The following is a 12577-nucleotide window of genomic DNA, read 5'->3' on the forward strand; positions in this document are numbered from 1 at the left end:
TAGATCTTCTGCTCACCCTCCCTCGGGATCCGCCGGGCACCTCTGCCCAGCCTCCCACGCTCTGGGGACACAGGCCACAGTCACATTCGAGAGCGCACAGATGTTGCCATCTCCAAAACTTCCCCAGGTTGGGGATGGCGGGGACCACGGAGGTTGTTGGCGTTCACTATGACTGGGGACAGTTTGTAGCTCTCCATGCCAAAATGTGTCCTCCGCCTGCTTCCAAAGCGCATCTGTCCCTGGAGCTGTGGTCAGCATGGGGAACCACACGTTCCTCTGGGAGCGAATCCTATTTTCTCCAGTTGTAGGGTGGAGGAGGTTAGGAGGGCGGGGAGGGGAAGCCGAGGAAGGAGCTGCAGGAGAAGGGGGGCCGAGAGCATGGGGGTAGAGCAACGTTTTCACTCTTTGTCACTCTTGGATTGGGGGCGGAGGAAAACCCACTGTGGAAAACTATAAAAAGCAAAGAGGGCGGGGGAGAGCAGCCAGAGCGCGCCAGCCCTGCCGAGCGCAGTCGGCGCGGGCATCGCTGGGCGCCGGCAGTGGCCGTAGTCTCGGGTGAACCCTGGACGGCGCTTGGAGCTACTGTGTCTGCGCGTGGCGCCTCTGCTGGCCTCAGGTCTCCAGGGCCGCCCAGACCAGAGGCGACTCCTGACCTCCGGTGGTAGCCCCTGCTAACCTTGAAAAGAAGGACGTACGTCCCACCAAGTTAGAGACCCAAAGTGTGGGGTGGCGGGGGAAGGAGAGAACAGCCACCGAAGCCAGCGAAGGCACAGGCGCCGACCCTCGGTCCATCCAGGGGAGGACTGAGTCCGGGACGGTCGCCGAGGTGCGCAGCACTCGAGTCACGCCTCCTCCTCCTCTGCGGGGAAGGCGCCCAGGCTGTGACCGCCTCCTGTGACCGCTGCGCCTCTCTGCCCTGCTGGAGAACCGGCCTTGCTTGGGTCACGCTCGCTCCCGGCCAGTTTGAGACTGCGTGGTTCTCAGGGTCTTGGGTTCCCGGAGCAGGCAGGGTTGGGGCACAGCGTCTGCGAGTCCCGCGAGCGCTGCATCCCCCGCCCCTCGGGCTCTGCGCCTCCCCGGGACCCCTCGTGGCCCGCCGGGAGATGGCCGCGTGGATGCGGGGCAGGGACTCGTCCCGCTGTCTACTGCTTCTGGCCGCGGTGCTGATGGTGGAGAGCTCGCAGCTCGGCAGCTCGCGGGCCAAACTCAACTCCATCAAGTCTTCTCTGGGCGGAGAGACGCCTGCCCAGGCCGCCAACCGATCTGCGGGCATATACCAAGGACTGGCTTTCGGAGGCAGTAAGAAAGGCAAAACCCTGGGGCAGGTAGGAAATCTTCCCATCTCGCTCTTCAACCGGGAGAGGTGGGGACCAGCTCTCCTGCGCGCGCGGGATGCCTGTGCAGCCCGGAGCGCGCACGTCCCCAGGTGTGGCGCGCGCCCCTCAGGGCCAGGGAGGGGTCCTGGTGCGCGGGTGGCTGTGGGTGCTGTGCTGCAGAGTGGGCGGCCCAGGTTCTGTCTCACCTTTGCGATGGGTGGTGGGCAAAGTGGAGAGCTAGCGCCTTCCCGCGGGGAAAGCGGCCAAATGGTCCTTCGCCTAACATCGGGATGCCGCTGTGGAGGTTGATTGCGCACAGTGGCTCTCAGGTGGTAAGCACTGCCCCAGGTGCTTTACAAGTTCACTTGCTTAACAATATGCTTTCCCTTTCGCAAATGAAGTCGTAGTCACGAAGGCGGGTGATTGCCCAGGTTCCCGGCAGTGGGATTGGCAAAGCTGGATTTCGGTCTGGACAGCAGAATGCAGGTCCTGGGCGCCCTACATCTTGCACTCTGGAAGGCCATTCACCCCCTTGCAGGTTCTCCACTTCTCCCAACCACTTTCTTCTTTCAAAGGAAGTCGCGGTTGGAAAACAACCCCAGTGGACGCTCACTTCTCCCTCTTGTAGAACTGTGTATAAATCACCAGTGAGGAAGCAACATAACGAGGTGACAGCGACAGCGTCGTAGGCGCCAGCGATAGAGCCAGGACACCAGAGACGTTTTTGCGAGAGGGAACTTCCCGCTGCACCTCTGGCCCGGGGCTCCGCAGGCAGACGGTGACAGTCACTTGCAAATTTACCCAGACACACAGGCGTGAGCATTGGGCAGCGGCCAGGAGAGGGGGCTTTATGGGCACTGGGGACCAAGACAGCGCCACCTCCCGCTCCCTTTATGGGAAGCCAAAACCGAAAGCCAGTTTACACCCCGAAGATCACACGGAATGCTCCCCCCGCGGTGGTCCTTCCTCCACAGCTTCCCGTGATTCCGTAGAGGCGCATGCAGCCTGCCGTGCCCGCTGCGTGTGCCCTGCCGCTCGCGCCACAGCTGGACGCAGTGTGGAGGCTGACAGCTGGGCCAGTGCTACACCGACCAGAGGGAAGATCTGGGCTGCAGCGTGGCCCCCTACTGCCCTCTCACGGGGACAGTTTTGATAGTTTTGCTTTCCAGGGCTTTGAAATGTCCAACATCTCAGCTATTCTCTTAAAGGATTTCAAAGTCTGCAAACACCACATTTTAAGAAAATAAACTGTATATACATATGTGTGTATGTACATATATGACCCTTATGGGTCTACGCACACATTCAAAGCCTTCCTAGTCAGGACCGCTTCCACACCTTCTGCATCTAGCCTGAGACATTTTGACCTTTTCCAAACAGTGAGACAGTCTCTTAGAAGTCCCTCACAAGATGGGGGGAGTGTCTACCCTTGATCCAAGTCAGAAGACTTTTTGAACACTGTGGTCTAAGTCTATATTACAAGTTTAAAAGTGGTAAATATGTAGTTCCTGCAAGGATACAGAGACCCAAAACTGTTGAGGCTCCTTTCAGTTCCAATCCATGTATATTCTGAGTGCCTCTGTAAATTGCTTGTTTCTGTTCCCCTTTGGGTCTTATGATTCTCGAGTGGGCTGAAGGACACATCCCAGAACCTAGCTTACCCTTTATGGTTTTTTATTTTGGTTTTTGGTACCAGGAATCAAACTCAGAACCTTGTGCTTGCCAGGCAGGCATTGTGCCACTGAGCTATCTCCCCAACCCTGAGCTATATCCCTGGCTATGTTTTGATAACATACCTGTATATAAATAATTGTAGTATATAAATAATATACCTGTTTTGATAATATACCTGTATATAAATAATGTGCATATGTATTCTACTGTTCCTCTAAGTTCCTACTTAATTATACTTCTTTAGGAGTTTGTAACTCTACTTGCATCTCTTGAAATTTGAGAATTTATTTTACCAGTGAGTTGAATTTCTGATATGCCCTCCATAACTTAGCAGCTTTACGAAATAGATTTTATTATGTCTGCGTATCTGTAATAGCTGATCCTTAAAATTTGACATGATGTTTGTGAGGAAATTATTATGTATTTGTGTCAACAATAAAGTAAAACATTAGGTTGAATAGTCAGAGGGTAGCTGGTAGTGGGAAGGTTATGTTTTTTTGTGTTCTGTTTCACTTGTTTACTGTATAATCTCAAATGTGTATCATTATGAAGAAAAAAATTCTCTCTTTGAAGCAGACAGGGAAATTCTTTGACTATTTATGAGTCTTTCAATCTTCTTTATTCCACTAGTTATGTGGTCACTAAAATTCTTAGTGTTTTTATTTTTAAAAACAGTATGGAAATTAGAAAGACAACTTAAGAGGGAAGATGATACTTGGTTTTATAGGGAAATCTCTAGATTTGAAATGTAGCAACACTGATTTTCTTTACCCATCATAGTAGCAAAATATGGCTGGGGAACATTGGAAGCAAAGTATCAACTGGTCAACCTAGCTAATTCCAGAGTGTCATCCTGAGGCCTACTCAGTTCGATTTCCTCCACCCTCCTTATCTATCTTTGATGATACTGAAATCAGTGCCTTTCAAGTAGGCAGATTAGAACCTTAGTCTTTGGTCTTTGTCTTAGCTGAAAATTTAACCATGGTGTATTTTAATTTTTCAGGATAGAGAAAGTAAAAATTGTATTATCATTGCGGAAAAATTGTTGAAGAAATTTAGTAATCCGTTAGCCTACAAAAGTGAACATGACACAAAGTACACCCCTGAATTTTCTTGACTTACTGTAGCTTGATTTTGTACAAAGAGAAAAATTCTTATTTATAGAGCTTCTATTTGTTTCATAGGAAAGGTGGGCTGTTTGTAAATTACTCCCCAAAATATGCCCTTAAATTTTAAAATGGAGAGGGCCTAAAGTGAAAAGACACTGTTCTCTAGCGGTGTTACAATTTCCACTTTTAGGTTCACTTTCAAAGATCCAGTTTTGGTTAGGATGGATGCTGACACAGAGCATTGAGTGGGGTGGTATTCAGGTAGTTTATATAGTGTTAGCAAAAATGAGTTTTATGAAGTAGTCACAATAATTTTTACTTTGACCTACACCTTGCAGCAATGACTAGTGGGTTTTAAAAGATAGTATATGTATGTACATAGGGTGAATTAAGTTATAGGACTATTACATATATTAATATTTATATATGTCACTATTACAATTCCTAAGGAGAATATTTCATATGTACAAAATCAAAAGGAACTTTAAAGAAAATATTGAACATCATGTGGATAAGTATACTTTGATTAAGTATGTCATTGTTTGACATTACCTCTGGGATTTGACATATCAAATTTTATGGGCCACCTTCAAAACAAATTTTTAAAATTACCAAAGTAATTACAATTATTCTATATTTATAATATTCTATTTTTGTGTACTAATGAAAAACTGTTGAATCTGTATTTATTATAGCTTCCTTCTTTTTTTACTCTTTGCTTTCTCATATTGAGATTAGAAGATAAATTTAATTTGAATGCAACTCCATAGCATTTTTAAAAGTTGTGAGTAGAACAGTGACAAATAATTGTATTTTAATGTAGATAAACTTCTTGGCATGTGTGGTTAAATTGAAGCTGAGATTCGTACAGTATAAATTCAGATTTTATGATTTTTTTTCATATAAATTGGACACTTGGAGGACAGTACATAGTTTGGATGATGTTATGCTATAAGAAAGGAATTTTTGAAATATATTGACATGAAATTTGAGGAAATTGGTTAGAGACTGTTAATGCTTATAAACTGAATTTAATTTATAAAAACACTATATCTATGAGCATGTGGGAATGTTAATGAAAGTGCTCACTGAAATGAAGTGTATTCTCCAGTTTTTGTAGATGATTGCTTCACTTTCTGCAATTGTCTGTGACTTGTTTTTAACCCCATCTGAACTTTTCCAAGTTTAAGAGTAAGTAATTGCTAATCCTAACTTACAACAACTGATAGTAAAAGCAAATCCATTTTTAAGGTTGAATTTCAAAATATTTTAAAGATTTTAAGCAATCTTCATAAAGATTCATTTTCTTTCATTATAACTCATAGGGATTGATAGTCGATTCAAGTGGAAGGTTATTTCATGAATAGCAAGAAAAGTATTTTAATGATAATCTAAGCATAAGCATCCATCATTTTATTTTCATGTTAGACTAGAGATAGCAAAAGGAAAAGGTGACTTAAACTAATTCCAGCTGTGACTCTAACCCTGCCACGGTCTTCTGTACTTTTCCCCTTCAATACAAATTGTGCCCGTCTCCTCCTTCACGGGATGTTTCAAATGTTTAGTTTTTAAAGACAAGGAAATAAATTTGTAGGTGGGTAACTAAATATTCTAGGCACCTATTGGCACATACTCTACTTCATATACATAACTTTTTTTCAGTGTATATTAAAATCATCTGTGAAGTTTTGGTGGAAAATTTTAATATAATATACATACCACTTTAAAGTCAGTCTCTTATGGCCATATCAAAATGTGTTACAATCTTATTTGTGCCTGTGACTCCCTTACCATCCTTTAAAGTAGTTCTGTTATACTTCTAGTAGCTTGCACTCATCCATAAAAATGAGATCAACTTGCTTCTGGTTATTTATCTGATCACTGAAAAAATTTAAATGATTTTAGTGATATTTGTGTCTGTGTGAGCCTGTTGCTGAATCATTATTAGAAACTATGAAACAATAGATTAATAATAAGATGAATGATAATTAAGAGATTGATTTTTGCATGCTGTAGTATTGCTTTAATATTACACTGAAAGATTAAAATGGCATTTGTATTGAAGATGTAAATGTAAGAGGAGGTTGATTTTTGTCTTTCTCCTCTGTCCTGGTTTGTCAGGAAGTAGAGAAGTACATTATATTTTTTCTGTAATTGTTGGTTTCATTAGGACAAACACAGACTGAGGTCAATTGATACAAAAATTCAAGAGGTTTTACTTATTTTTTTTTTGACAGAACATCTGTCCACAGGAAAAGTCACCATCCAAATATTTAAAATAGTGGCTTTCCAATGAATGTCTCATGCTGACAAGTTTGGGTCCCTGCTCACTTTGGGTTCAAATAAAATACAGGATGGCCACAAATTACTCCAATAAATAATGAGATGTCCTCTGCAGCCTTCATCCCATTCATTCATTTCAGTGTGACGATAAATTGAATCAGATGAAACCTCTAAGACTAGCGACTTCAACTTAGTATCTAAACTGTAGTTTAACTCGAGTAATCAGCTTATGCAGTGCTATTGAGAGAGTTGCTATTCTAATACTTACTCCACAACCAAAGTTTGTACAGCAGGCGATCTTGAAACTGGCTTGGATTTATCAGTGCACTCCAAAGTATAAGTGCAGAAATAAAATCAGCAAAAGCACAAAGTAGTAAAATTTAAAAGGAATGTTATAAGTTCTCTCACATAGTCAATTAAAAGAAACAGTGTATAGCAACATCCTTTTAAATATTTTGCAGTATCCAAGTGGGGATTCATGAACGTACTATAATTCATACACAGAAGAGTTTAAATCTAAATATTTCACGATCATACGTTTAACAGGCCCTACCTTGTCTAAAACAAATTTAAAGATCAATGAGTGAATCGGAACATTAAACTGCAAAACAAATCAAAGCATCAAAATTAGGTAACTCCTCCATGTGCAATCAGCCCAAATCTGTCCTAAGTGATGTTAGCTTTCATTATTATACTTTCTCATGTAGAGTGAGGTAAAGTGCATGTTCTTGCTTCTGAGGACTGGAAGTCTTGAGTGATCTTCAGAAGTATTATTTTCTTAAACTGAGTTGAACATTATGGTGCATATAAATTATAGTAGGAGGTGCCATTAATGATTGATTCACCCCATAGAATGCTTCACTTGCATTAACTCTTTGGGTCTTCTTATCCAGCTTTTTGAAGCTAATCCTAATATTGTACTCATTTTTATAAATGATGAACTTTTGATAAATGATGAAAGCACTGCTTTTCCTAATACTGAGAAGTCATGCAGTTTGTACAATGCATGCAGTAGTACATGGAGAAAACTAAAGTCCAAACCTAAGCAATGCAGTGCTTATATCTGAACATAAACAATTCTTTTACTCTTTCTTCCTATATTTTTTAATGACATGTGTATAATCCAGCTTCATTAAAACCTGCTACAAAACCCAAACCACCTCCTGCTGCCAAGTGCTACTCTGAGTAGCCCACTCCTGTTAGTGTTTCACAGACCCAAACCATGCGGTGGAGCCGAGCATTTTTTCCATCTGTGCTTCTTCTTGCCCCCTGCCACAGGCCTTTAGTGTTGTCAAGCAAAATATTACTCTACCCACACAAATCTCTTTCTCATCACACCACGGTGGGTGTTGTCCCCACTAGAGGGGTGTGGTTGATTACACTCTATTCTGTCTTCATTTCTCCTGCCAACAGCATCTCCCTTAACCCCTCTCTCTGAATGAGTGCTTTGTGCCACAAGTCCTCAGTGGCTTCTCTGCCCCCAAACCCCTCACACTCTCATCATATATAAGGAAACTCTCTTGTTTGAAAGGAATTCACTACTGCACTTGTTTTTTCTTGGCTTTTCCTTTCTTACCTGCATTTCTGAGAGTCAGATGGCCTGTGGGAGCATTATAGCACTACACTTTCCTGACAAAATCTCTTTCAGCTCACTGCTGACCAGTTTAATGTCTTTGGAAAAGTCACTAGACGTTTCTAGTCCTGATTTTTAAAAAAATCTGCAAAATGGAATCCCAATAATAACAGCAACCATAGTAGTAGCAGAACTTCACTGGCTAGATGATAGTGAGGTTCATAGAAGATAACAATTATGAAAAATGTTGCAGGGGAAAGCACATTTACTGTATGGATACTATCATTACTACTGTCACTATAGAAGTCAGCGCTATCACAAGGCAGGCAGGGTTGTCTTGGCATACGCACATGATGTACACTAAGGGAGCAAATGAACTCAATTTTACTTAGCCTGAGCTGTACAACAGAATAAAGCAAAATAAAGATGCAGACCCATGTCGTCACATTGGTTGTGCTGAATGTTGACATCAGGAGGGATGGTAAGTCAGTGTTTTCTCATAGAAAATTAACAAAAAACAAAGACATAAATGAGTAACAGGTGAAGTAAGAGAGAGAACACAGAAGCAAGAATACCCCAGATGTCAAAAGTGTAACCACAGTTAGTAAGAGTCTTTCAAAAATGATCGTTTAGGATTTAGCTCAGTGGAACAACACGTTCCTGGCAAACGTGAGGTCCTGAGTTTGATTCTTCGTACAAAGAACAAAAAATGATCATTTGTTAACTTTCAGTGTGAGAAAAGCATTAACATTGAATTTCAACATCAGGTTCTTTGAAAATTATTGAATGATTAAGAAGAGAATTCTTCCAAAGTGTTTATTCATTTTATTCAAAAAGGAGAGTTTCATAGAAAGGACCAAAGAGAAACTCTTATCCTCTAAATATTTTAAGAAATTACACAGCAGACTAAAACAGGACATGGCTGTACCTAGGAGGTACACTTATTTTATAGCTGAAGGAGTGAGGCTGTGAGATGTTTCAAGATCTGCTCAGTGGACTATAGAGGGCTCCTGTGACTCAGGCATTCAACCTGAATCCCTATAACCCAAAGCAACGCTTTCTGGGAAATCTATACCTACAAAGCTCCATGCAAGTATTAAATTGAATCTCTTTGAGTTGATTAAAAGGCTGATGGGAGATACATTGTACGTTGAGCTCTTTTTTCAGCTGTAGATGTGTGAGTATTCATATATATTATCAAAGATTACAGAGTCATGGTGACAAGAGTGTCAGTAGGTTTTAAAGAAAATTAATGAAGGGAAGCAGCTCTGACTGTGTTCGCTGTGTGCACTTTCTCATCCTGATACTTCACTGAGATGATTAGTGAGGGCTTGTGCTGCAGTGGGAGGAGGCACAAAGAAAGGAAGGAACAGTGATGGGCTGCTGAGAACACAGATTGCTTGACCCTGGTCCAAGCATCACTAGGCTAGAGGCCAATGGCTTTAAAAGCTTTCTGCCAGAGAAAGAAAGACATTCTTGAGTTAGTATTATCCATCACCACCACAGTCCCAACAAACGTTTCAAAAATAAATCCTCTTATGATGGGCAAGGTAATCCAACATGACCTTTTAAAATTTAATTCTTTCTTTCTTTCTGTTCTTCTCTGTTCTAGTCTATTCTGTTCTGCCTGGTCTTCATTTTAAAACACTGGCCATGACTCCTTGAATGCTCCTATGAAATCCTGCAGTTTGAATACCACTGACCCATTCGGCACTACTCTTATCCTGCAGGGATCATGGGGTGCCGTGCTTGGAGGTCGCTCAGCATCTGCTCTGGTGAGGGAAGTTGGAGGCAAGCAGCTCCTCACAGGGAAAGTTTCCACCTCCTCAAACCTTTGCCACTTTCCCTTCTGCAGTCCTTGCCAACTTCTGGCCCAGATGTGATTGATCTCTTCACTTGGGGATGTGTTTAACCTCATCCTCTCTCTCTACTTCTGGTAGCAAGTAAGCAAGAACTATGAGCATTGATACTTTGAGTTTTAGGCATCTTTAATCTGAATCTGTTACCCTACCTTGCTATCATGTCTTCTGGGTTTATAGCATATGTACTGCCATACTTTATTTCTATGAATTTGACACTAACAATGGCTATAATCTCTCCCTAGGACAGCAGGTAACGGTGAGAGGTTACTGGGTGTGGACTCAGCAGACCTGGTTGGCCTGCTATTAATGTGCTGGACAGTGAGCAAATTGTTTATTACCTTTAAGCCAGAATTTTCTCATAGTATAATAGTTGTCTTAATAAAGGGATCATTTTCTGTCTCTTGCAAAATATGAAACATTGCTTCTTTGCACTGATCTGCTTAAAAGCTGCTTCCCAAAACATAGCTTAAAACGTTTTCACTCTGAATTTATGAGGTGCAAATATGCTTTAGATAGAATCAACTTAAGAATAACTTATGAGGGCTGGGGATTTAGCTCAGCGGCAAAGCGCCTGCCTGGCAAGTGCAAGGTCGTGAGTTCGGTTCCTGGTACCGGAGAAAAACCAAAAAAAAAAAAGAATAACTTATGATTCTTAAATCACAGTTTCCATCTTAATGAACTTACGTTATTTTTTAGAAAAAGTTTGAAAGTAGAACCTATTTTTTCCTTTTTTCTACCGTTTATGTGTTGATTTTCTTGGATTTCTTTAAAAATGTCAGTATCATAGTAACAGTTACACATTTCTGATGAACACTTAATTCCTTTGTATTCCCTGAAGGCTGCACAACTCTCTTGCCCACAGTTAGAAAGTCCTACCTGTGACATTCCAGGTAGCCCAGAACCTTTTTTTCCAATCATATCTGGGATGTTGCTTCTACTTTTCTATATTTTTAAAACCTCTTGGAAAGGTCCAGTACAGGACTCTGTAGCAAAAATCATTGTAATATTAAGGTTTTGAAATTAAAGTTTTGGACACGTTTATTTCAGGGTTCATCTGCAACAGATAAAGTGCAAAGAAATAGACAAACCTAAAGCTAAGCTATATTAGCATGAAACCACATATTCTGGAAAAAAGGAAGTAGATTTTGTTAAGAATTTATCAAGCAGAAAGATGAGCAGTTTTGAAGCTGTCAAAAGTACATTACCATATTGCCAAGCAGGAATTTCCTATCCAACAATGCAGTAGCTGATTACTCATGTTGTGTGTGCCGGGATCTCAGATGGCTAATTATGGTGGGAGTACATATGAGAGTATCAGGGTAAAAATTGTCTTCAGAGAACCAGCATGGCTTTAAAACAATATTATTAATGCACTTCACTTTTAGAGAAGTTTTAGGTTTTGAGAAACACTGAACTGAAAGCACTGAGTCCCCATAGCCTCCCTTCTCTCCAAGGCTGCCCATTAATTAAACTTGCATTAGTGAATGAAGTTGTTATCATTAACAAACCAATACTGGTGTGTTATTATTAGTTGAGGTTCATAATTTGCGTCACAGTTCACTCTGGTGTACCTGTGGTATAAGTTTGAACAAATGTATCAGGACATGCACTCACCACTGTAGGGTCACACAGACTAGCTGCACTGCTGGAAAAGTCTCCTGGGCTTCGTCTACTCAGCCTTTTTCCACCCTAGCACAGGAAGGTGTTGATCTTTTTAGTTTGCCTTTGCTAGAATAACACATATTTGGAATCATACAATGTGTTGCTTTAGCAACATGCATTTAGGTTTCCTCTATGTCTTTTCCTGATTTGTGTGTGTGCGTGTGTGTGTGTGTGTGTGTGTGTGTGTGTGATATTGGAAGTTCATCCTGGACTATGAGACAGGGTCTCACCAACTTGCTGAACTGCTCAAAGTGGACTTGAACTTCCAATCCTCCTGCCTCAGGCTCCTGAGGGCTGGGATTACAGGCATGTGCTACCATGCTGGGCCTCATATTAGTTCTATAGTGAACCTTCTGAGGTAAAAATATGAACAGTCTGTTCTCCATCTATGTTCATTTTCAGAGCATATGTCTAAACTTCTGCATGTGCTACACAATGTTCTTAGTTATTTTGCTTCTCTCTCTACCTTGCCCTGCATGTCCTTACTACATGAGAGGCTGATCTGAGGTTTCCAGCCAAGCAATCCACTTGAGTCTGTGTAATTAACCACTGTGCCAATCTACTTCACTGGAACCAGAGGCCGGGGAAATCCACTAGAGATCTTTTATCCCTGTATTTCAGAATTCATATCTGATTGAAATTCTTCCATTTAGGCAGTCAACTTGCTACCTGCTTACTTCCAGGGTTCATGCAAAACTATAATCATGGTCAACAAATGTTTATTAGATTCAGGCTGTGTGGAGTTCTTGGGATATGTGGCAATTAAACAAATATAGTGTGCCTAAGGAATTCAGTCGAGATTTTAAATTTGAAAGAGCCTTTCAGAAACTGTCCAGTTCACTTCCAGTAGGGTGTTGCAGCTGGGCAACTTGATGAGTATTTATTTTTATAAGGATTTCTAAGGGTGAACTCTTGCATTGCATCTCTTTTTTATCTAGCTAAATATTGCCGTGTTCAAATTAAGAACATTCTGCCTGCTATTATGCATTAGTAGCACAAATTAATTATAAATTAATATCAATCTCCATGCAAAACTCTTTCCTCATGATCAGAAATTATAACTGACTGGGGGCTGGGGATTTAGCTCAGTGGCAAAGC

At 41.7% G+C, this 12577-nt stretch overlaps 1 protein-coding gene across 1 annotated transcript in view; it reads left to right on the plus strand.

Moving 5' to 3' along the window:
* Positions 1-361: 361 nt before the first annotated feature.
* Positions 362-12577, plus strand: part of Dkk2 (dickkopf WNT signaling pathway inhibitor 2) — an 88938-nt gene continuing 76722 nt past the window's right edge. The window contains exon 1 of the mRNA XM_005406215.2: positions 362-1325. Within this exon, the coding sequence (XP_005406272.1) occupies positions 1104-1325 (222 nt within the window). The 5' untranslated portion in view covers positions 362-1103. The remainder of the gene's footprint in view (positions 1326-12577) is intronic.

Source organism: Chinchilla lanigera, unplaced genomic scaffold, assembly GCF_000276665.1.
Source record: "Chinchilla lanigera isolate Chin_1 unplaced genomic scaffold, ChiLan1.0 scaffold00095, whole genome shotgun sequence".
Classification (NCBI taxonomy): domain Eukaryota; kingdom Metazoa; phylum Chordata; class Mammalia; order Rodentia; family Chinchillidae; genus Chinchilla; species Chinchilla lanigera.